Below are 25,697 nucleotides of genomic sequence, written 5' to 3' on the forward strand. Positions count from 1 at the left end.
ATATTGATATCCCATTTTAGTTTTTAGTGTAGTGGACTGGCTAGAAGGAAATACCTGAAACTGTTGAACTGCAACCCAGTAGCCTTGTTTCTTGAAAATGATCCTATAAATATACAGCTTACATGGTGTGATTGTGTGATTGTGAAAACTTTGTGGCTCACACTCCCTTTTTCCAGTGTATGGACAGATGAATAGAGAAATGGGGACAAAAATTAAATGAATAATAGGGAATACGGGGGAATGGGATGTTTTGGGTGTTCTTTTTTATTTTATTTTTATTCTTACACACACACACACACACACATATATATATACACACATACACACATACATACTTTTTAGAGTAATGAAAATGCTCAAAACTTGATTGTGGTGATGACTGCACATCTATATGATGGTACTTTGAACAACTGATTGTACACTGTGGATGCTGTATGATATGTGAATATATCTCAATAAAACTAAATCATAAAAAAAGTTAAGAGGGACCTGTAATTGACTGCTATATCAGTATACAGTAACTGTTATTATGTACTGATATAGGGGTCAATTCAACATGAAGACATAACAATTATAAATATATATATGCACCCAACAGCAAAGCTCCAAAATGTATGAAGCAAATACTGACAGATTTGAAGGAAGAAATTGATGGTTCTACATTATTAGTAGGAACTTTATAACACCACTTTCAATAATAGATAGAACATCTAGGAAGAAAATCTATAAGGAAATACAAGATTTGAACCACTCTAAAATAAACAGACCCAATACACATATATAAAACACTTTATTCAACAACAGAATACACCTTCTTCTTAAGTACAAATGGATCATCTCCAGAATAGACCATATGTTAGGTTTCCAAACAAGTCTCAATAAATTCAAAAATATTGAAATCATACACTCAATCTTCTCTGACCATATTGGAATGAGGGTAGAAATCCATAACAGAGGGAGAACTGGAAAATTCAAAAATAAGTGGATATAAACAATATACTCTTAAATAACCAATGGGTTAAAGAGGAACTCACAATGAAAATTAGAAAATATTTTGAGGTGAATGAAAACAAAAATACAACATACCAAAACTCATGGGATACAGACAAGGCAGCGTTGAGACAGAAGTGTATAGCTCTAAATGCTTACATTAAAAAAGAAGAAATACTTCAAGTCAAAGACCTAACCTCAAATCTGGAAGAACTAGAAAAACAAGACAAACTAAACCCAAAGTGACGATAAGGAAAGAAATAACAAAGATTAGAGCAGAGATAAATGAAATAGAGAATAACAACAACAACCAAAAAAAAAAAAACAAAAAAAAAACAAAAAAAAAACCAAAAGAGAATCAATAATCAATAAAACAATAAGTTGGTTCTTGGAAAGAGCAATAAAATTTACAACCTTTAGCTAGACTGACAAAGAAAAAGAGAAAGGACACAAATGACTAATATCAGAAATGAAATGGAGACATTACTACTGACCCTGCGGAATTAAAAAAGGATTATAAGAGGACACTATGAACAACTGTGCACCAACAAATGAGATAACCTGAAAGAAACAGACAAATTCTTACAAACAGAAAAACTACCTACACTAACTCAAGAAGTAGAAGAACTCAACAAACCAACTACTATTAAAGAGACTGAATCAGTAATCAAAACCTTCCAATAAAGGAAAGCCCAGGATCAGATGGAATCACAGATGAATTTTACTAAACATTCCAAGAATACTTAACACAATCCTGTTCAAACTCTTTCCAAAAGTTGATGTGTAGGGAACAGTCCTTTATTCATACCGAAGCCAACATCACCCTCATACCAAAGCTAGACTATGATACCACAAGAAAATCACACACCAATATCTCTTATGTATATAGATGTAAAAATCCTCAACAAAATGCTAGCAAACCAAATCCCACGGCATATTAAAAGACTTATACACCATGATCAAGTGGAATTTATCCCTGGTATGCAAGGGTTGGTTCAACATATAAAAATCAGTAAATGTAATACACCACATTAACAAAGTAAAGGGGGTAAAAAACCACATGATCCTCTCAATTAATGTGGAAAAGGCATTTGACAAAATCCAGCATCCTTTCTTGACAAAAACACTTAGAAAACTAGGCATAGAAGGAAACTTCCTCAGCATGATAAAGGGCACATATGGAAAACCCACAGCTGTCATACTGGTGAAAGATTGAAAGCTTTCCCTCTAAGATGAGTAACAAGACAAGGATACCCACTATCACCACTGTTATTCAATATTACACTGGAAGTTCTTGCCAGAGCAATTGGGCAAGAAAAAGATATAACAGGCATCCAAATTGGAAAGGAAGAAATAAACCTTTCCCTATTTGTAGATGACATGATCCTCTATACAGAAAATCCTGAAAAATCTACAACAAAGCTACATGAACTAATAAATGAATTCAGCAGGGGTACAAGATCAACACGCGAAAATCAGTGTTGTTTCTATATACTAGTTATCCATAATCAGAAGAAGAAAATGAAGGGAAAAAAAATCCAATTCCAATACCAACTAATAGAATAAAATATCTAGGAATAAATCTAAGGATGCTGTTTTAGTTTCCTAGGCTGCTCTAGCAAATACCCTGAAATGGGGCAGCTTAAACAATGGCAATTTCTCTAGTTTATGGTTTTGAGGCTAAAAGAGAGTCCAATCAGGGCATCAAAACAATGCTTTCTCCCTGAAGACTGGTGTTCTGGGCCGGCTGCTGCCAATCCTTAGTTCCTCTGTCATATGGCAATGCACATGGCTTCTCAAGTCTCTTCCTTCTCTTCCAGATTCTATCCATGTCCAGCCTCTTGCTTCCTGTTGCTTTCTCTCCATCTGAATTTCACTCCATTTGTAAAGGATTCCAGAAATAGGATAAAGATCCTTCCTGATTGAGGTGGGGACATACCTTAACTGAAGTAACCTCATCAAAAGGTCCTACTAACAATGGACTCACACTTGCAGGAATGGAGTAAATTTAAAAACATGTTTTTCTAGGTACATACAACTTCAAATCACCACAGATGTAAAGGATTTGTATGCAGAAAACTACCAAACATTGCTAAAATAAATCAAAGAAGACCTAAATAAATGGAAGGACATTCTGTGTTCATGGATCAGAAGACTAATTATTGCCAAGATGTTAATTCTACCCAAAGAGATTTACAGATTCAATGCAATCCTAATCAAAACTCCAGCAATCTTCTTTGCAGAAATGGAAAAAACATTCATAAAATTTATATGGAAGGTAAGGGACGCTGAATAGCCAAAGTCATCTTGGTAAAGAAGAACCAATTTGAAGGACTAACACTCCTGATCTTAGAACTTATTACAAAGCCATAGTAATCAAAACAACATGGTACTGGCACAAGGACAGACATATACCTCAATGGAATAGAACTGAGAGTTCAGAAACACTCTGGGGCTTTTCTGCTTTTTAATATAATCATCACTAAGTATGCACTGATCTTTGAACTCTGTCACAGCTGATAAAGTGATGATTAGCAGGCATTTCAAAGTACCTACCATGTGGGGCCATGAGAGACAAAAAATATGAATCAGACCCTATTTTATAGAAAAGGTAAAAAAAAAAAAAAAAAAAAAAAAGATACAATTTCAAAGCAGAAATTTTTTAAAAAATTTCCTAGATATGTCAGATGCTACTGACTTTTCCAATGATTGTTGCCATCAGCAGAGGCTGCTTATTTAACTTAATGTAGTGCTGCTAACCAGCTTTTATTCTTCCTTCAGCATAAGAATTCTATGCTTCAGCATAAGAAACTATGAAGTTTGATGGGCAGCAGTGAAGGTAAACAGGCAGCTTAAGGGGTTGGGTCCTCCCATAAAGCAAATTTCTGCACTTAACTTCCCTCCTTAACTGTTGGCTTGTCACCTATCTAAATTCCTGACAGAATGACATTGTCCATCTATTTCAAACTGCAAAGGGAAATTCAAATACAAGAATACACACTACACACACACACACACACACACACACACACTCACACCCATATCCATATCTTCAATCCCTAACACTGTATTTTACCCAAAGGGGAATTGGGATCTATTTGCTACACATTGAAAGTATGTGACCTTTTTACTCCAACAGCTTCTTCCTACTATACATTATTTGTAGAGCGACTTCGCAGCAAATTTTGTTTACACAGCTGTCTCTCTTGGATAGACTCAAATATCCTTCGAGACAAGGGCCACATCTTATTCATCCGAATCCTCTCATCATAGTGCAGTGTATGGGGCACAGCAGGTAATCAATAAACTTTGTTAAATGATATAAAGAAAGGAACATGGACTGGGTACAAACAAAACATACCATTGTTTTGTATCAAAAACAGAGTTCTAGGTTTTCTATTATTTACTGATTTTGTATTTCTTGCTGTATCTTGTATTTCTTTTCTGATTTGCCCATTTGAGATGCTTTTCTTTTGTATTTCTTGCTGCCAAAATTAGGTTTAGCCCAATTTTAAGCTTAAAATGGTTGATATCTCATGCTACTAATACTTAAAATTTTTCATAAAGTCAGGATAAAAATTGAATTTGAAGGGCAGAAAGCTTTTGAATCTATTTCCTCCCCCTTCTCTTTAAATACTTGCAACTCCCCAAGGCACAGTGGTTTCTTTCTTGTTCCCATGGCTCCATATAATTGTTAGATTTCTCTGCTAAGTCACCTCTGCTTGGAGCCAGCTACAGATCTGGCTATATGGGTGATATGTGCAATTTGTTTCACTTGGAATATTCAAGACACAAGGCTAAAATTACCTGAGAAATTTAGCAGCAACTCTTCTGACCTCTTTTGCTAAGAGATTATGGTTATAATGGATGGAGATCAGAGAAGTCATATATTGGATCTTAAAAAATATATTCATTCTCCGACTCTCACAGACTGGAGAAGTTGTCTATGAACAGAGGCACATGAAGACTTTTCAGAGGGTCACAGAAAATTGATAGTTGTAAGGGAATCAGTTTCCACAACCTCCACTTCCTTAAAACTGATTTCCTTGAAATAGATCTTTTGTCCCTTTACAAAAAAGGGTGTCCTTGCTCTTGCCTACCCATGCACTGAACAATGGGAAATCCCCTTCAGCTATTAATCCATGTACCATAAACCTCATTGGCTTCCTGTATTTCCCTGCCTTAATCCACATTTCTGTTGAGAGTAAGTTTAGTGACAGAAATGTGGCATGTTAGGCTCACATTGGGACTTTCTGAATTTTGGATGTTTGGTGGAGTATGGTGGTGAGGGCAATAATAATTTTCACTTAATATACGTTGCCTCTTCCACTTCCCAACAACTGTCAAAGATTGAATCCCACTTGAGTGAGAATCCAGTGAGGTGAGCAAAGAAAGCATCATTAGTAAGGAGGACAATAGTAAAAATTGCTTTTTCATGTATATAAATAAAAGTGGTTTTTTTTTGTTTGTTTTTTTAAGGGATTCTTTTGAATACTATTAACTATTCTAAATACTCACCCTCAGGCTGCATCATTAGCTAGAAAAAAAAAAAGCATCACAAATGGGCAAAGCAGAAAAGGTAGTGTGGAAAATTATTTTAAATGTGACTGGTATGGTTTACAGGACTCAAAATTTTCACAGTGCCCACAGTAACCAGCATGGAGCCAAGCAGAGAGAGGAGGCTTGTAAATACACCTGACTTCAACATCTGGAGGGTGCCATCCCAACTGTTAACAACCTACCTTGAACTCTTTCTCAATGTTGGCCAGCACTGCCAGCTCATTGCTAAGTTCTAAAGCTGTCATGACTGGATCTTCACTAGACAATGACAGGTAAGCAGGGCTCGCCAGGCCTTTGTAGGCATTAATCCTAGATCTGGAGTGGCTAAAAGAGTCATGCTTCTGTTTCTGGTTGCATTCGCTGCACTTGCAAAAATAATCATGAGGCCGTTCAATCCGAGCACCCTTCCGCAGGAGGGTGTGCACAATTTCATACTCTTGGCAGTGAGCAGCCAGAATGATTGGAGTCACGTCATGGGAGAACCGTGTCCCATCTTCATCATAGGCATAAAAATCATCTTGCTGGAGTTCAGACTGACTGGGGCTGGTTGTTAACCTCTTGCCTTCAGCAAAAGCTGGATGATTGAGAATTGCTTCCACAATCCGAACATAACCCTTGCTAATAGCTAGAAGCAATGCGTCCCCAACCCGAGAGAGGTTTTCTTTCTTGAGAAGAAGTTCTGTAATTTCCAGATGCTCATTGGCCACTGCCAACTGCAGGGCATTCTGGCCCATGTAATCCACACAGTTAACATTGAGTGAAAGGCATTCTTCTAACATCTTCCGCACCACTGGGATATTGCCATATTCAGCTGCATCTAAAAAGCGTTCCTCTTCGATAGATAGGCTTGTGGAACGATCATTAAACATGTATGCTGGCCCTCGATTCGCCAACCTTCTCCCCTTCTCACGGAGAATTGTCTGCCGCCGGTGGGTCAGTCTGTTGTCGGCGCCTCGGCTGTAATGAAATAGAAATATTGTGAACAAATCGTATTAAGAGCATTTTAGTGTGCCAAATGCCTGGCCATTCGTCTAATGCAATCCTTGTCTCATCAGACCTAGACCAACTATATTATAAAATGAAGATGCATCTGTTTGCTAATGGATTCCAAGAACTTCTCCTTTAAGAACACCAAGAACTAACTTTGCAGATTTTAACCTTCCAGTTTGAGGTGGAGACTCTGGCAATTCCTGTCAACCGTTCTCTGCCATTTTACACAGAGATTAATATGTGTTTCTCAATTACAGATGGTATAGACATAAGAAAGGCTAACTCTATTACCCATACTTAGTTACCCCTTAACTCCAAAATGATATAGAGTGTGAAAATATAAAAAACATAGAGACAATTGCAAATCCATTCAAGTCAACACATGTTTATTGAGCCCCACCTATGATAAGGCCAGTCACTGTGGTAGGGCCTGGAAAACTCAATCTGGGAAAAAGCAGAAACTTTTCTGCCCTTACAAATCTATAGTCTGGATGGAGAGATGGGCAATTGACACGATGCCTTTTTATCAGCTATTACAGGGCTATGATAGGCCTAGAGCAAAAGCATATAATCTGGTTTCTGGGAGAAAGTGACATGCTGAAAATGGAAGAATGAGCAGGACTCAGGTGAGAGTGCACCTGGAAGGGTGGGGAGGTGGCGGGGTACAGGTGGAGGGCTTTCTCCAGCAGAGGGCGCAGCAGATACGGGAGCACAGGTGTCATTAACAGGGACATTAATTCAGTGTTCCCATGATAAATGCTTAGACTGTGCTGGGAATTGTTCTAAAAATCACTGGAAACCTGAGAAAACTGTGGTCAAGGTGCTAGGTGGGAAGGGATGCTTCTGTGATGGAGACTGGGGTCAAAGTGGTAGCCAACCTTTATGGAGGTGACTTTTTTGATGTGAAGGGAAGGCTATTCCCCTCCTCATCAAAATGCTATGATGGGGATGTTTTCCTTATTAATTCATAACTTTATGTATTAGGGTCATTTTGAGCTTGAACGTCTCTCATTAAAATTAGAGGTTCAAGCCTTATCACTGTTACTATCAGAAAACTAAAAAATGTTGAGTCCTTGCAGTATAGGGGACAGGCCAAGGTATGGGGGAATACCTGAAAAGAAAGAGAATGATGTGATAGGTGAGGATTGTTTCCTGTTTTTATAAATGTCCTAAGGATCATGCCTATTTAAAGACTGTCACAAACTTCCCAGTCTGAAGAGAACTTAAACAGTTCAAACACTCAAAAGCCATCTTGCACTGCAATGCGGCCAGGCCTAGAGAAACTAAATCTTTTTCCCTACCAGCCTTTAACCATCTTGACACCAAATCTCCAGGCAATATTGTCTGTGACAGTGAGAGGTCCAGCAGTAAAAAATAAGTTAGTAAATTTCAGCAATGCAGAAAGAGAATATGGTTCTTCAAGGAGCTTGAAGAAAATGCTGCCATTTTCACAAATCTTTTTCATAGATTTTCATTCAACAGTGATCCCTTTAGCCATCCAAAGCCTCTTAAACACCAAACAAATGATGAGTTATTAGAGACATCTTCATAAATTTTTAAAAATTATATGAAGGGCCAACAGCCAGACATAAAACATTTCTGCTAATGATTTCTAAAATAGGTCTTTAGATAATGCATACATAATTTTTTAAAAAAATAAGGGAATGATTTCTATAATTATTCTGTTCTGTACTGTTTTGTTTTCAATTCCATTTTTATCTGTAATCAAAGTTATGCATGTACATATTTTAAACACTCTACAAATCTTGTTAAAAAAAAAAACAAAAACAAAAAGCAAAAAAAACAGCAGTTCCTTACTCCACATTTCCTGATACCAGAAGCAATATATTTTAAAACTCTTCTACCTGGTCATTTTATAATTTAAATCCTTTCATTAATATAACTCAGTTAGTTGCTATTTCTTGATTTTTTAGGGTTTGCATGATCTGTGGACTTCCTAATATGAAAGTTGAGAGTAACTCATTTCTACAATCCCCCACACCTTTGCAAACCACGCCTCCTGCCCCCCACATAACTCCAGCATGGATGCAAACAAACACACTTTGTGGTCCCTTATCATTATAGTATAATCATGATTTGTTATATTTGCTGTTTATATCATGACAGTGCAAATGCTAGTCACAGCTAAGTCAAGTAGTATACTACAGTGTACTTTCTGGTACAGCCTCCCTATGTTCTGAAACCCAGAAGTTAAAAATTCTTTTTTTTTTTAATCATTTGCTTAATGCTCCATGTACTTCTCATCAACTCATCCCAAACTCTCTTCTCCTTAAATTCTGTAAAACTTCTTTCAATAACATTCAAAATATTGAACTTGGGTTCCTTGTTTTCTGTATCCCAGGTCTTCTTTCTTAGTTTATTCCCTTGTTCAGCACATCCTCCAGTAGCTACTTGAGAAAGCATGAACGGGAAGTAAACCTCTTGAGCTGTTGCCTGTCTGAAAATGACTCCTACCTCCAAATTTAAGTGATAGTTTGGATGGGCAGAGAATTCAAGGTTGACAAGAATTTTGAAGGGCTTTCTCTGTTGGATTCCAGTGTTTGTAGTCGCTGCTGAAAAACATGATGTGATTTTGATTCTGGATCTTCTCTTTGTCTTTGGTGTCCTAAAATTACCTGACCATTTATTGGAGAGTGTCTCTTTTCCTTCACATTTCTGGGCATTTGGTAAGTCCTTTCTATCTGAAAAAAAAAGTGTTCTTCATTTCTGAAAAATATTTTTGCCTATTTGTCCTATGTATTTTTTTCCCTTTCAATGTTGTTTCTGCAAGTCCTTCTTTTTGGATGTTGGATATCCTTGGATTGACCTTTATTTTTCTTATCTTTTCTCCACTATTTTCTAATTATTTTTTAAAATTACATTCTGTGTGGTTTCTCAACTTTATCCTCATATTTATTGAATTTTTTCTGCTATTATGTTTTTACTTTCTAAGAGCACTGATTTGTTCTTCAAATGTTTCTTTTCATAACTGTTTCTTCTCTCAAAATTGCAGCATCTTGTCCTATCTGTCAGGGGATATTACTTATAAAGACCCTGCACATATCAGAATACTTCAGACAACTTACTCCTAAGTTGTTTTTTCATGTTTGTTTGCTTTGGTATCTATACTTCACATTAAGAGTTTTTCCTCAAATAGCTAGCAATCTTTGGTAAACTCTCAGTTCTTAAAAAAATAATTTTTTCTAATGTCTTTTCTTAGAGAGTACAATTTCCCCTTATCAGACTTAAACTCACTCTAATGTTGGTTCTGACAAAGGCAAGTCTTGTGTTAGGGGTGAGTTTCTAGAAATGCAGCATTATTTCTGTGATAACAGGGTCGATGAAATAGAAGAGACTGGAAGTCACCATGGATTGTTGCATGAGAAATCATCCATCTTGCTTCTAAAATTTTTAACCCCTTTCCCTTCTTCTTCTGTCACTTTTCTGGCTTCTAATAACCTCTTTGGTCTTTCACTTCCTCTCCTGTCCCCTCGTTATTTATTTATTTTTCTTAGTTTCTGTTGTAGACAAGAGGAAGTTCAAAGATTAGGGAGAAGGGAAGCGTCTGTTGAACACTGAGAATGCACTGGGAAAAAAACTTGTAAAATTAAGAGAGGAAAGAGCTAGGATCTGGGGATTTATAAAAGTGAGATGAAAGTACTGGAAGTGAGAACTTGCAAGAAAAATTCTCATGTGTAACTAAGAAAAATGACACAAAATAGTACCAAGAACCAAAAAGACCAAGGCTCTTTTTTCCTCTTTCATTCATAAAAGTGGGAGAAATAATTATTCCAGCCTGCCTTTCTGGGTTATTTCCAGAGTTAATTAAAATTATGAATGTGGAAAGCTCTTAAATTTGGGTTTCAGTTTTTTACAACCAGGGAATATGCACATATTTGAACAAGAAATGCACATTGGCTTTATCATTTTTCACTTATTAAAATACAAGACCTATGAAAAAGACAAGGACTGTGTTGGTAATTAATGTAAGTGGTTTTGGTCTTCTTATAGAAAGAAAAATTATAATCAGTAACTTTACTTAAATTTCAATTTTTAATCTGGTTTCTAAGCTTTTAATATTCACATAACAACTCTAAATTTATATCGAGATAAAATCAACTTGAGTGGTGAAATCTTTAATTCTAAAATTTAAAAATCACAAACTATGATATTTATATCCATTTATGTGAATCATGGCAAATTCTACCTTGGCAAGTTACTAATCCTAAGGCTATGTCCTGTTTCCTTCTACACTGTTATGGCTTTTAAACCTACAAACCTCATCCTTTTAAAGGAACAGGGAAGACATTTCCATAGAAAATAACAGTTTTCTCACATTTCCTATCTCAGTTTTTATGACTACAAATATTAATCATATGCAGTGACATAAATTTCAGATACATTTTTATAAGAAGACATGAATTATCATCATCTCTTTAGAATTCTGTCAACATGAAAAAACAGATACAGATGTTTATGTACACATTTGAGCTTGCTTTAGGAAGATAACAAATGCATGCACAATGAAGTTAGCACCTATTGCATGGGTACTGAGATAAAACGAAGGCTGTGTGCTGATGACAGAACAAAATGCATGCTCTGCCTTTCTCCTTGTCTTCCAAAACTGCAGCTTAGAGAAGCAACAAAAGGCATATAATTTTGTTGCAAATGGAGTTAATCTCTGACTTTCAAATACAGAAGCAAAATATGTAAAACAACTTTTTAAATAACAAATATTTGAAAAAGAAAGACACTGTTGATAATATTGCTTCTGAGAATGGGTTTTCGAGGCTATATTCTAGAATCATACGTGAATTTTAATCTAGGAAAATTGTCTATTAAAAAGAGGAACAACTTAGTCCATAGCATCATGGTAACAAAAGAGAGATCTTTCATTTCAGCTAAAAGGCACACTTTGCAAAGTTAGATCTTCTATTTAAGAAAATATTCATATTTTCTTCATCCATTTAGCTGCATTTAGCATTGTTGAAAGCTTAGTAGCATACATTTGTATGTCTAGGTTTTTTAAAAATTGTTTTATCACTATATATAAATATAGGTTCTAGGAAAGAGTATAATTAGCTACTGCCCTGATGATACCCAGATATAAAATAGTTCATGAAAATCAAAAAATTTTACATACCTCATTTTCCTGGCTCTTTTCACTGGTGAAATAGTGCCTACTGCCCTAGATAGTGAGAGATGGAATAATCCATCTCTATTGAAAATGCCAGCAACACAAATTAGCTTGAGTGGAATGGACTGTGTGCTTGTGTCCAGAGCATGTGCAGCAATTTTCTATACTTCCTGTTTGAATATGATGTGCTTTTATCAAATAAAACTAATCCTATACAAATTAAGTTCCTTATTAAGTACCCAGCTTCACTTTTATTTTTTGCTTTAAAAATGTTTGAGAATATTTGAGTTAATACATAATTCTATTAAAGCCAAAGCATTAACAATGTAAATGGCCTGTAACTATACCAAGCATTCTGGAAGAGCCATGAGAAAGGACTTATTAGAGTCAACCTAGGAATCTGGAAATAAAGGAAATTCCAGAATATACATTTTATGACATGCACAATTAGCCACAGGAAGAATTAGAGTTAGGTACTTAGAGATTAACTATCAACATAACTAGCAAGTTTGCATACTACTTCAGGAGGATAGATGATAAAAGTAGTTTTATTCTAATTTTATAACAAGACTCTTCACCCTATTTACTTAAGTTCTGGCCATATACCACCAGCCCTTCCGACATGGTTGAGGGAGCGGTAATCGGAGTGTTTTTTCCTTAGGCCATGAGATCAAGGACTGTTTTGCCTTATTCACCACTGAATCCCCAGTGTTTAGCAGCACTGCACACTGCAAGCGCTCAGTGGATAACTGTAGAGTGCATGAATCCCTCAATAAAGTTCCATGCCTGCTTGTTGCCTATTAACCCTACAGCAAATCACTACAATGTACACTGCAGGGAGTCCTGGTGTATATATAATATTTTATATCTCAAATAAACATTATGCTCAAGAGAACAAAGGGAGTTGAAAGACATGTTTTTAATGGCATCCCCTGTGATTTTAGCTTGATCCAGAAGTAGAGATTTTGTCCTTAAAGGCAGCACTAATATTCTCTCACCTCCCAGTTCCCTCCAATTATCCCTGACACTGCAAATAAAGCATCATCACCCATCTTCACAAATCTCTTTGACTTCCAAATAGTTTTCTAGATAGCAATTCTTTATTTTTATTCAATTAGCTTCCACTTTCCCCATAGACTCCTCTCATTTCATCAAATACTAACTTTCTGTTTGATCAGTCACACTACATCACATCACTGTCCCACTGTCCTATACTCCATGGTGAGATAATAAAAGCCTGAACTGTTTGTCACTTTTTGTTGGGAGCCAGCAAATAACGTGTGACTGAAATTTCTTGAGAACATCATACAGTTTTGTTTGTTTTTGTCATCAATTGACATCTCATTTGTATAAAATAGACATCTATCTGTGTGAAAAAATAACAGGAGTAAATAATGGCACAGTTATAGAAAGTTGGAATTTAATAAGTCATCTATGCCTGAAATGCAATGTTCCTCTTCAGCCTCCAGTTTGTGGCTTAATTTATTTCATGTGTCATGTCTTCCTTCTTAGAAATACTCTTAGGTAGAGTTTTGGGCTCAGGCATTTATTTTTGATCTATTTTGATACAAAACTCTTGGGAATATTAAAAAGCTTATGTGCAATGCAAGCAAAATATATCTTAATTATCTCATCAAAGGAAGAGGTTTAAACACTTTGCTTCTTTTACCAACAGCTCTCATGGGTCCTGTGTGCTACACAAGCATATTTTCCCCTTCCACAAATAACCTTTGTATGAGACAGATTCCAGGCAGAAAAAGCACACTCAAATTGGGTAATCTAAGGAGTTTAATGGCAGAAGTCTGGGAAAGTGTGTTAGGGAAATGCGACATGGGGCACAGACCAGTATCCCAGGGACATAAGGAAGAATCATTACCGGAACTTAAATAGTAGCTATATGGCAAGGGCCATTTGACAGAGGCTGTGACCTTTGGTTGAGAGTAACACACAAACCTCAAGAAGAGAGCCAGGGGAACTGATATCCTGCCCTCTGATATCCCATAGGTGCCTCCCATAGGCTGAGCCCAGAGCAAAGTCTGGGGACAAAGGGGTCCATTAATGGGGTCACACAGGACCACCACCCACCCAAGCAGAGGACAGTATGCAAAGGGTGGAGAGTGGACCTGGAGGGCCAAGCTGAGGACACCCAGCACAATCTCTATAAGCAAATTTGACTTTGCCATGATTAACTCCATCAGGAATTACTGATGAAAACATATGCACAGAGACAATACTAGGTGTATAATTATTTTATTTTGAATCATTGATGCATCATCAGTTCTTACCTTTCTGGGCTTACTTTTCCCTCCTATAAGCTGTCAGAAAAGACACCCACATTCAATTTCAGACAGTCCATTAACTTAAAAAAATGAGCCTGTAACTAAGATTCATCCATCTACATTTTAAGGTGATGTTTATGTGAGGCTTAGGATGAAGAACTCTGATTCTGAGAACAATCTGGTGTCATAAAAACATTCAAAATTGTTGAGATGAGCACAAGCTGAAGCAGCTGACTGCCTCTGATAACAGTGCTAAAGAGGGAGTTGGGAACATATTCTCAACCTCCACTATGAGGGCAGGTAAAGCCCATACAAGCCTGGCATGTATAAGAGAACACAAATAGAAAAAAAAGGGCACACTGCATTGTTTTCATTTATTTAGAAATCAACATTGTGGAATACCTTTATTTGCTGATGGGGTATGATTTTAGACACCCTTATCAAACCTCATATCTACCACCAGTTTGTTCATTCATTCATTCATTCATTCATCAACTCAAACATTTATTGAGCATCTGCATCCGCATGTCTCATTCACTGTGCTAGGAACAACAGGGATGCAGCAGGGAAAGACACAGTAGAGCAGGAAAGAGAGAAGTAAACAAAAGATGACAGGATAAGAATGTTATCAAAGAGAAGGCATGGTGTGCTATACAAATGAATAACAAGTGGTTATCAACCTAGTCTGTGGTCAGGGAAAGCCTTCTGAGGAGATGTTACTTGTTCTAAGAATAAGGAAGAGTTAGCAGGGAGAATGGAAGTGGAGAAGCAGCCCTCCAGACAGAGAGAACCACACTTGTATAAATCAGTAGTCCAGGGAAAATGGGAAGACATCCATTATGGCTGGAGTGCAAATGACTTCCTTCCCCCAAGGGAATTTCTGGTTTCTGGCTCAGTTTAGGGGAAAGTCTATGACTCAAGGTTAGAAGCTGGGACCAGGGTGCCTTTGTATTCACAGTTCAGCACTTAGGAATTATTCCCTGGGGGCAGAAAGTGAAAAGTTTAGGTACTTTCCTAAGAGCACAGGATTCTATTTAGGAGATACAGTCCTCAGAACTCAGGTCTCCAGCCCAAGGAGTCTCGTTCAGGGGTGTTTGGAGCTTACATAATTCAAGGTTCAGGGCTTAAAATAATTAAGAACAAGTTTAGGGAGCTGAGAACTGAGTCCTTAAGGATCTGGACTTGAGGCAACTCTGGGGAGCCATGAAAAATATTAGGAAGAATATAGCTTTGAAGAAAGATGGGATTTATTGGGAATCCTGATTCAGCTACTACTAACTGCGTCATTTTTCTCAGCCTCGGTTTCCTTAGTTGTAAAATTGGGAGTAGTAATCTCTTTGCAGGGTTACTGTGAAATTGGTGATTTGTGGAATTCAGCTCAAGGTAATTTGGTGCCTCATCTATTACAGACTTCAAATCTCTCTTGATCATAATTGTTTGATACTTCCCAGTTCGAAGATGCTCTGCTTAGTAAAGATGAAGCTAAGTAGCAGTTAAACAGCTTCTCTTTCCCTAAAGTGTTATCTGTTAAATTTGCACCATCTGCCCCAAACACACTTCCTTGTTTTCTTCTTGGTCTAAAAGTCAATATGACAAAAAGAACATTGTCATTGCCTCAGTAATAATTTTAATCTTCAGCATATTCGGTGCTTTAGCCTTGTTGACATTGTTCTTTTTTTAATTTTAATCATCATTTTATTGAGATATATTCACATACCACGCAGTCATACAAAACAAATTGTACTTTCGATTGTTTACAGTACCATTACATAGTTGTACATTCATCACCTAAATCAATCCCTGACACCTTCATTAGCACACACACAAAAATAACAAGAATAATAATTAGAGTGAAAAAGAGCAATTGAAGTAAAAAAGAACACTGGGTACCTTTGTCTGTTTGTTTGCTTCCCCTACTTTTCTACACATCCATCCATAAACTAGACAAAGTGGAGTTTGGTCCTTATGGCATTCCCAATCCCACTGTCACCCCTCATAAGCTACATTTTTATACAACTGTCTTCGAGATTCATGGGTTCTGGGTTGTAGTTTGATAGTTACAGGTATCCACCAGCTACCCAAATTCTTTAGAACCTAAAAAAGGTTGTCTAAAGTGTGCGTAAGAGTGCCCACCAGAGTGATCTCCCGGCTCGTTTTGGAATCTCTCTGCCACTGAAGCTTATTTCATTTCCTTTCACATCCCCCTTTTGGTCAAGAAGATGTTCTCCATCCCACGATGCCGGGTCTACATTCCTCCCCGGGAGTCATATTCCACGTTGCCAGGGAGATTCACTTCCCTGGGTGTCTGATCCCACGTAGGGGGGAGGGCAGTGATTTCACCTTTCAAGTTGGCTTAGCCAGAGAGAGAGGGCCACATCTGAGCAACAAAGAGGCATTCAGGAGGAGACTCTTAGGCACAAATACAGGGAGGCCTAGCCTCTCCTTTGCAGCAACCGTCTTCCCAAGGGTAAAACTTATGGTAGAGGGCTCAACCCATCAAACCACCAGTCCCCTATGTCTGTGGTCATGTTAGCAACCATGGAGGTGGGGTAGGCGAATACCCCTGCATTCTCCACAGGCTCCTCAAGGGGGCACTACATCTTTTTTTTTTTTTTTTTTTCCTTGTTTGTCTTTTTTCTTTTTTTTTTTTTTTTTTTTTTTTAACTTTCCCTTCTTTTTTAAATCAACTGTATGAAAAAAAAAGTTAAAAAGAAAACAAACATACAATAAAAGAACATTTCAAAAAGACCATAACAAGGGAGTAAGAAAAAGACAACTAACCTAAGATAACTGCTTAACTTCCAACATGTTCCTACTTTACCCCAAGAAAGTTACATAATATAGCAACATTTCAGTGAACTTGTTCCTACTACATCCATCAGAGATTAACAGACCATAGTCATTTCTGGGCATCCCCAGAACGTTAAATAGCTTATCTGTTCTTCTTGGATTATTGTTCCCCCTTCCTTAATTGCTCTCTACTGCTAGTTCCCCTACATTCTACATTATAAACCATTTGTTTTATATTTTTCAAAGTTCACATTAGTGGTAGCATATAATATTTCTCTTTTTGTGCCTGGCTTATTTCGCTCAGCATTATGTCTTCAAGGTTCATCCATGTTGTCATGTTTCACCAGATCGTTCCTTCTTACTGCCGCGTAGTATTCCATCGTGTGTATATACCACATTTTATTTATCCACTCATCTGTTGAAGGACATTTGGGTTGTTTCCATCTCTTGGCAATTGTGAATAATGCTGCTATGAACATTGGCGTGCAGATATCTGTTCGTGTCACTGCTTTCCGATCTTCCGGGTATATACCGAGAAGTGCAATCGCTGGATCGAATGGTAGCTCTATATCTAGTTTTCTAAGGAACTGCCAGACTGACTTCCAGAGTGGCTGAACCATTATACAGTCCCACCAACAATGAATAAGAGTTCCAATTTCTCCACATCCCCTCCAGCATTTGTAGTTTCCTGTTTGTTTAATGGCAGCCATTCTAACCGGTGTTAGATGGTATCTCATTGTGGTCTTAATTTGCATCTCTCTAATAGCTAGTGAAGCTGAACATTTTTTCATGTGTTTCTTGGCCATTTGTATTTCCTCTTCAGAGAACTGTCTTTTCATATCTTTTGCCCATTTTATAATTGGGCTGTCTGTACTACTGTCATTGAGTTGTAGGATTTCTTTGTATATGCAAGATATCAGTCTTTTGTCAGATACATGGTTTCCAAAAATTTTTTCCCATTGAGTTGGCTGCCTCTTTACCTTTTTGAGAAATTCCTTTGAGGTGCAGAAACTTCTAAGCTTGAGGAGTTCCCATTTATCTATTTTCTCTTTTGTTGCTTGTGCTTTGGGTGTAAAGTCTAGGAAGTGGCCTCCTAATACAAGGTCTTGAAGATGTTTTCCTACATTATCTTCTAGGAGTTTTATGGTACTTTCTTTTATATTGAGATCTTTGGTCCATTTTGAGTTAATTTTTGTGTAGGGGGTGAGGTAGGGGTCCTCTTTCATTCTTTTGGATATGGATATCCAACTCTCCCAGCCCCATTTGTTGAAAAGACCATTATGGCTCAGTTCGGTGACTTTGGGGGCCTTATCAAAGATCAGTCGGCCACAGATCTGAGGGTCTATCTCTGAATTCTCAATTCGATTCCATTGATCTATATGTCTATCTTTGTGCCAGTACCATGCTGTTTTGGCAACTGTGGCTTTATAATAAGCTTCAAAGTCAGGGAGTGTAAGTCCTCCCACTTCGTTTTTCTTTTTTAGAGTGTCTTTAGCAATTCGAGGCATCTTCCCTTTCCAAATAAATTTGATAACTAGCTTTTCCAAGTCTGCAAAGTAGGTTGTTGGAATTTTGATTGGGATTGCATTGAATCTGTAGATGAGTTTGGGTAGAATTGACATCTTAATGACATTTAGCCTTCCTATCCATGAACATGGAATATTTTTCCATCTTTTAAGGTCCCCTTCTATTTCTTTTAGTAGAGTTATGTAGTTTTCTTTGTATAGGTCTTTTACATCTTTGGTTAAGTTTATTCCTAGGTACTTGATTTTTTTAGTTGCTATTGAAAATGGTATCTTTTTCTTGAGTGTCTCTTCAGTTTGTTCATTTCTAGCATATAGAAACATTACTGACTTATGTGCATTAATCTTGTATCCTGCTACTTTGCTAAATTTGTTTATTAGCTCTAGTAGGTGTATTGTCGATTTCTCAGGGTTTTCTAGATATAAGATCATATCATCTGCAAACAATGACAGTTTTACTTCTTCTTTTCCAATTTGGATGCCTTTTATTTCTTTGTCTTGCCGGATTGCCCTGGCTAGCACTTCCAGCACAATGTTGAATAACAGTGGTGACAGCGGGCATCCTTGTCTTGTTCCTGATCTTAGAGGGAAGGCTTTCAGTCTCTCACCATTGAGTACTATGCTGGCTGTGGGTTTTTCATATATGCTCTTTATCATGTTGAGGAATTTTCCTTCAATTCCTACCTTTTGAAGTGTTTTTATCAAAAAGGGATGTTGGATTTTGTCAAATGCTTTTTCAGCATCTACTGAGATGATCAATTGATTTTTCCCTTTCGAGTTTTTAATGTGTTGTAATACATTGATTGTTTTTCTTATGTTGAACCATCCTTGCATGCCTGGAATGAACCCCACTTGGTCATGGTGTATGATTTTTTTAATGTGTCTTTGGATTCGATTTGCAAGTATTTTGTTGAGGATTTTTGCATCTATATTCATTAGGGAGATTGGCCGGTAGTTTTCCTTTTTTGTAGCATCTTTGCCTGGTTTTGGTATTAGATTGATGTTAGCTTCATAGAATGAGTTAGGTAGTGTTCCATTTTCTTCAATGTTTTGAAAGAGTTTGAGTAAGATTGGTGTCAGTTCTTTCTGGAAAGTTTGGTAGAATTCCCCTGTGAAGCCATCTGGCCCTGGGCATTTATTTGTGGGAAGATTTTTGATGACTGATTGGATCTCTTTGCTTGTGAGGGGTTGATTGAGGTCTTCTATTTCTTCTCTGGTCAGTCTAGGTTGTTCATATGTTTCCAGGAAATTGTCCACTTCTTCTACATTATCCAGTTTGTTGCCATACAGTTGTTCATAATATCCTCTTATAATTTTTTTAATTTCTTCAGGATCTGCAGTTATGTTACCTTTTTCATTCATTATTTTGTTTATATGGGTCTTCTCTCTTTTTGATTTTGTCAGTCTAGCTAGGGGCTTGTCAATCTTGTTGATCTTCTCAAAGAACCAACTTTTGGTGATATTTATCCTTTCTATTGTTTTTTTGTTCTCTATGTCATTTATTTCTGCTTTAATCCTTGTTATTTCTTTTCTTGTACTTGGTTTAGGATTGGTTTGCTGTTCATTTTCTAGCTTCTTCAGTTGATCCATTAGTTCTTTGATTTTGGCTCTTTCTTCCTTTTTAATATATGCGTTTAGTGCTATAAATTTCCCCCTTAGCACTGCTTTTGCTGCATCCCATAGGTTTTGGTATGTTGTGTTCTCATTTTCATTCGTCTCTATATATTTAGCAATTTCTCTTGCTATTTCTTCTTTAACCCACTGATTGTTTAGGAGTGTGTTGTTTAACCTCCAGGTATTTGTGAATTTTCTAAGTCTCTGATGGTTATTGACTTCTAATTGTATTCCATTGTGGTCAGAGAATGTGCTTTGAATAATTTCAATCTTTTTAAATTTATTGAGGCTTGTTTTATGTCCCAGCATATGATCTATTCTGGAGAAAGTTCCGTGAGCACTAGAAAAGTATGTGTATCCTGGTGATTTGGGATGTAATGTCCTGTAGATGTCTGTTAAATCTAATTCATTTATCATATTGTTTAGGTTTTCAATTTCCTTATTGGTCTTCTGTCTGGTTGATCTATCTATAGGAGAGAGTGATGTGTTGAAGTCTCCCACAATTATTGTGGAAACATCAATTGCTTCCTTTAGTTTTGCCAATGTTTCTCTCATGTATTTTGTGGCACCTTGATTGGGTGCATAGACATTTACGATTGTTATTTCTTCTTGCTGAATTGCCCCTTTTATTAGTATGTAGTGGCCTTCTTTGTCTCTCAAAACATCCCTGCATTTGAAGTCTATTTTATCTGAGATTAATATTGCTACACCTGCTTTCTTTTGGCTGTAGCTTGCATGAAATATTTTTTTCCATCCTTTCACTTTCAGTTTCTTTGTGTCCCTGTGTCTAAGATGAGTCTCTTGTATGCAACATATTGATGGTTCATTTTTTTTGATCCATTCTGCGAATCTATATCTTTTAATTGGGGAGTTTAATCCATTTACATTCAACGTTAAAACCGTGAAGGCATTTCTTGAATCGGCCATCTTATCCTTTGGATTATGTTTGCCATATTTTTCCCTCTCTCTATTAATATCCTTTATTGAACCCATACCGAATCTCTTTAGTACTGAACCTTTCTCCAGGTCTCTCTGTCCTGTCTTTGTTTCTCTGTCTGTAGGGCTCCCTTTAGTATCTCCAGTAGGGCAGGTCTCTTGTTAGCAAATTCTCTCAGCATTTCTTTGTCTGTGAAAAATTTAAGCTCTCCCTCAAATTTGAAGGAGAGCTTTGCTGGATAAAGTATTCTTGGCTGGAAATTCCTCTCACTCAGAATTTTAAATATATCGTGCCATTGCCTTCTCGCCTCCATGGTGGCTGCTGAGTAGTCACTATTTAGTCTTATGCTGTTTCCTTTGTATGTGGTGAATTGCTTTTCTCTTGCTGCTTTCAGAACTTGCTCCTTCTCTTCTATGTTTGACAGTGTGATCAGTATATGTCTCGGAGTGGGTTTTTTTGGATTTATTCTATTTGGAGTTCGCTGAGCATTTATGATTTGTGTATTTATGTTGTTTAGAAGATTTGGGAAGTTTTCCCCAACAATTTCTTTGAATACTCTTCCTAGACCTTTACCCTTTTCTTCCCCTTCTGGGACACCAATGAGTCTTATATTCGGACGTTTCATATTATCTATCATATCCCTGAGGTCCATTTCGAGTTTTTCAATTTTTTTCCCCATTCTTTCTTTTATGCTTTCATTTTCCATTCTGTCATCTTCCAGGTCACTGATTCGTTGTTCAACTTCCTCTAGTCTTGTACTATGAGTGTCCAGAATCTTTTTAATTTGGTCAACAGTTTCTTTAATTTCCATAAGATCATCCATTTTTTTATTTAGTCTTGCAATGTCTTCTTTATGCTCTTCTAGGGTCTTCTTGATTTCCTTCATATCCCGTACTAGGGTCTCATTGTTCATCTTTAGTTCTTTGAGTAGCTGCTCTAGGTGGTGTGTCTCTTCTGGTCTTTTGATTTGGGTGCTTGGGCTTGGGTTATCCATATCGTCTGGTTTTTTCATATGCTTTATAATTTTCTGTTGTTTTTGGCCTCGTGGCATTTGCTGAACTTGATAGGGTTCTTTTAGGGTTTGTAGACCAGTTGAAGTCCTTATCTCTAATTTCTCAGATCTACAGCTTCGTGGAGTACACTTTCTCTAACTAACCAGCAGGTGGCGTCCACGAGCCACCTGTTCTCCACAAGCCAGATCTCCCCTGCTTAGCCTTTTTGGTGAGTGGGGGAGTGAGTCTTGTGGGGCCCAATTGGTGTACCAAGCTTGCGTGTGTAGTTGGTGTTGCCTGCCCTGTATGTGGGGCGTGTTTCTGGGCGGTCGGGGAGGGGGGGTGGCCCTAACAATCAAATCTCCCTGATGATCCTAGAGTTTTAAAGCTGCTGCAATAGTCTAATCCTTCAGTTCAGTCCTGCCACAGTTTGTCTCTGCCACTGACCCACAGGTCTTTGGTATTGGCGTATGGCTCCTGAGACTTGCAAGTGGGCCCCTCTTCCAGGCTGTGCACCCCGGGTCCTCTGTTGAGGGATGACTGTGCTATGTCACAGGTGAGTGCCGTCCCCCCAGGGCAGTTCTGGGCTGCTGGGCTGTGTTGGGAGGCTCCCAGTCTGCTCAAATGATGGCTGGATGGGGCTCTGTTAATTCACACTGCTCCCCCTTCCAAGCTCTGGGACATTCAGCTGAGGTTGCAGGGAAGGCTAATGTCCACGCCCAGTTTTGTGGTGTGTGCCTGTTATTTGAAGCACTTCCGTCACACTGGGTTGTCTGGGGCAGCTCTGGGCTATGGGGCTGGCGATGGGCAGGAGTGTTTCCTGTCCACCAGGATGGTGGCTGTGAGCGGACACCCCCCTTTTCTTGGGAAGTTGTGTTGTTTAGTGAATTTTCTCAGCCACTGGAATATTGCCTTTTGTCTCAGAGCTCTCTTAGTTCTGCTCTTGACTTGACGTGCCCAAATTTCAATTCTTTGAAGCTTTCTGTATTGAGCTTCTTAGAGTAATTGTTTTAGAAAAAGCAAAAAGGATTTAAAAAAAAAAAAAAAAAAACGGCCCTCCTCAGAGATCTAATGGGTTATTGAAATGCTAATAGACAAAGTAACCAGGGCCATTAAGGAAAGGTGCAGAGGGCAGAGAGATCAGCTTTGCTTCGGGATTTGCATATGCGCCTCAAGGCCTGATCTCCGCCCTTCCCCTTTCTGTGTTCACCAGAACTCGAAAAATCCTCTGCTTTTATTTTGGAGTTTTTCGTGTTGTTTTTTTTCTATGTCTGTCTCCTCTCTGCTGGGCTGGCTGCTCTCAGAGTCTCTGGTGTCTGGTCTCAGTCTATCTATGGTTGGAGTTTGAATCAGTAGAATGAGTTTCCGATAAGAGCAGCCACTGCAATTCTCCCTTCTCCTTCCCGGAGCTGACAGCCCCTCCTCCCCCGGGACTGAGCCTGGCAGGGAGGGGCACGGGTCCCCTGGCCGCAAAAACTTACAGATTTCGCTGATCTCAGCAGTTCCACGTTTTCATGAGTGTTGTATGAAGTATGCCCAAAGACAGATTGCTCTGTGGTGTCCAGTCCACGCAGTTCCTGGCTTTTTACCTACTTTCCTGGAGGAGTAACTAAAACATACAGCTCACCAGTCTGCCATCTTGCCCCGCCCTCGACATTGTTCTTAAAATGTGTTCTATTCTTTTATTTGCATCCCTGATTGTATTTCCCTTATCTTTCTTGTATACATGTGTTCTTAAAACCTGAACTCATGTTCTTACTCCAAAGCCAAGCAGAGGGCCAGGCAAAAAATGTTTTATAAATCTGCAAGTGAATAAACAATAGAAAGAAAAGATGATGAAAAGAAAAATGAATGGAGAGCATCTTATTTTGTCAAACTTTTAAGTTTCCTGAACTATCTTATTCCATATCAAGAGCATTTTTTACTAGTTAGAAAGTAATTCATCATTAATAACCAAATGTGTAAAGTCCATACTATGCATATTACATCTATCATCAGAGAGTTAAATTTTGAAGACATGTGTCCTGTATTTATCAAGTAAGTGTGACTTTTATTTGCATCGTAAATGTTCCTGCATTATTCAGGCAGCTAAGGAGAAGGTTGACAGACCACTCTGTATACAAAACTATATTTGCTTCACTTCTCCACAAAATGACAGTCTATTCATTTTAGGATTTCTTCTACCAAAAGATGTAATCTAATTAATAGTATGGCAGTTTTGAGATCATGGATCTGTGGGAATGAAAGAATTTTATATCTGAATGTGAAAATGGTCACTGGACTAAATTAATCAACCATTTTTTACATACTTGCTTGATTCAACTAAGGTCTTCCAATAATCCACAATGCCCTCTTTACATTGGGTTGGGCCTTTAAGACCTGGGGCAAAGTATTAGAAAGCATTATAAGTAGTAACAGTTGCCCAATGACTTTCAAAACCAATCTACGGTCTAAAGATTTTTCCTTTATACAATTCCCAGCATTATAATGTCAGACATTTTTGAGCTGCACTTTTTTTCATCCTTATTCTACAGTATTTTAAACTGATTTTTACTTGTCACAAATGCAAATGTATATATCCACCTCTGGTGAAAATGAAATATGGTAACCTGGTAGAGTTTGATTTTGAACATAGGTCACTAATTCTGCAAGCAAAGTATAACTTCATCTATTTCCCCCCCCCCCTTTTTTTTTAATTTTTATTGAGATTGTTCACATACCATACAATTATCCAAAGATTCAAAGAGGACAATCAGTTGTCCCTGGTACCCTCATACAGCTGTGCATCCATCACCACACTTAATTTTTGTTCAATTTTTAGAACCTTTTCATTACTCCAGACAAGAAATAAAGCCAAAGATCAAAAAAGAAAAAGAAAAAAAAAGAAAAGAAAAGAAAAAGAAAAGGAAACTCGAATCCTCCCATATCCCTAACCAACCCCCTCAACTGTTGACTTGTAGTATTGGTATAGTACATTTGTTACTGTTTATGAAAGAACATTGAAATACTACTAACTGTAGTATATAGTTTGCAATAGGTATATATTTTTTCCCTACATGCCCCTCTATTATTAACTTCTAATTGTATTGTCATACATTTGTTCTGGTTCATGGAAGAGATTTCTAATATTTGTACAGTTAATCATGGACACTGCCCACCATAGGATTCAGTTTTATACATTCCCATCTTTTGACCTCCAACTTTCCTTCTGGTGACATACATGACTCTGAGCTTCCCCTTTCCACCTCATTCACACACCATTCGGTGCTGTTATTCTCAAATCTTGCTACCAACACCCCTGTTCATTTCCAAACATTTGAGTTCATCCTAATTCAACATTCTCCTCATATTAAGCAACTACTCCCCATTCTTAAGCCTCATCCTATATCTGGGTACCTTATATTTCATGTCTATGAGTTTACATATTATAATTAGTTCTTATCAGTGAGACCCCGCAATATTTGTCCTTATGTGTCTGGCTTATTTCACTTACTATACTGCCCTCAAGGTTTCTTCATCAATCCATTTTTTTTTTTAGATGGTTTTGTTAAATGTCATACATTCCATCCTAAGTAAACAATTGATGGTTCTCTGTATGGTCACATATTTATGTGTTCACCACCTTCACCACTATCTATATAAGGGCATCTACATTTCTTCCACAAGGCAGGAGGGAGAGTCAAAGAAGGTAGAGAAGCAAAAGAAAAAGAAAAAGAGGAAAAAAAATGACAGCTAGTAAGCAGCAAAGGAAAGATAACCTTAAATCAAAGTAGAGTCAGACACCACCACCAATGTCAAGTGTCTCACATACCTCCCCTATGCCCCCCATCTGCATTTACCTTGGTATATTGCCTTTGTTACATTAAAGGAAGCATAATATAATGA

General features: G+C 37.6%; 1 protein-coding gene across 1 annotated transcript in view; it reads right to left on the reverse strand.

Annotated features, from left to right (window-relative positions):
* Window positions 1-25,697, reverse strand: part of TRPC6 (transient receptor potential cation channel subfamily C member 6) — a 242,530-nt gene that overhangs the window by 95,167 nt on the left and 121,666 nt on the right. Inside the window, exon 2 of the mRNA XM_037841196.1 lies at window positions 5,733-6,507. Coding sequence (XP_037697124.1) covers window positions 5,733-6,507 — 775 coding nt within the window. The remainder of the gene's footprint in view (window positions 1-5,732; window positions 6,508-25,697) is intronic.

Source organism: Choloepus didactylus, chromosome 6 (genome assembly GCF_015220235.1).
Source record: "Choloepus didactylus isolate mChoDid1 chromosome 6, mChoDid1.pri, whole genome shotgun sequence".
NCBI lineage: Eukaryota > Metazoa > Chordata > Mammalia > Pilosa > Megalonychidae > Choloepus > Choloepus didactylus.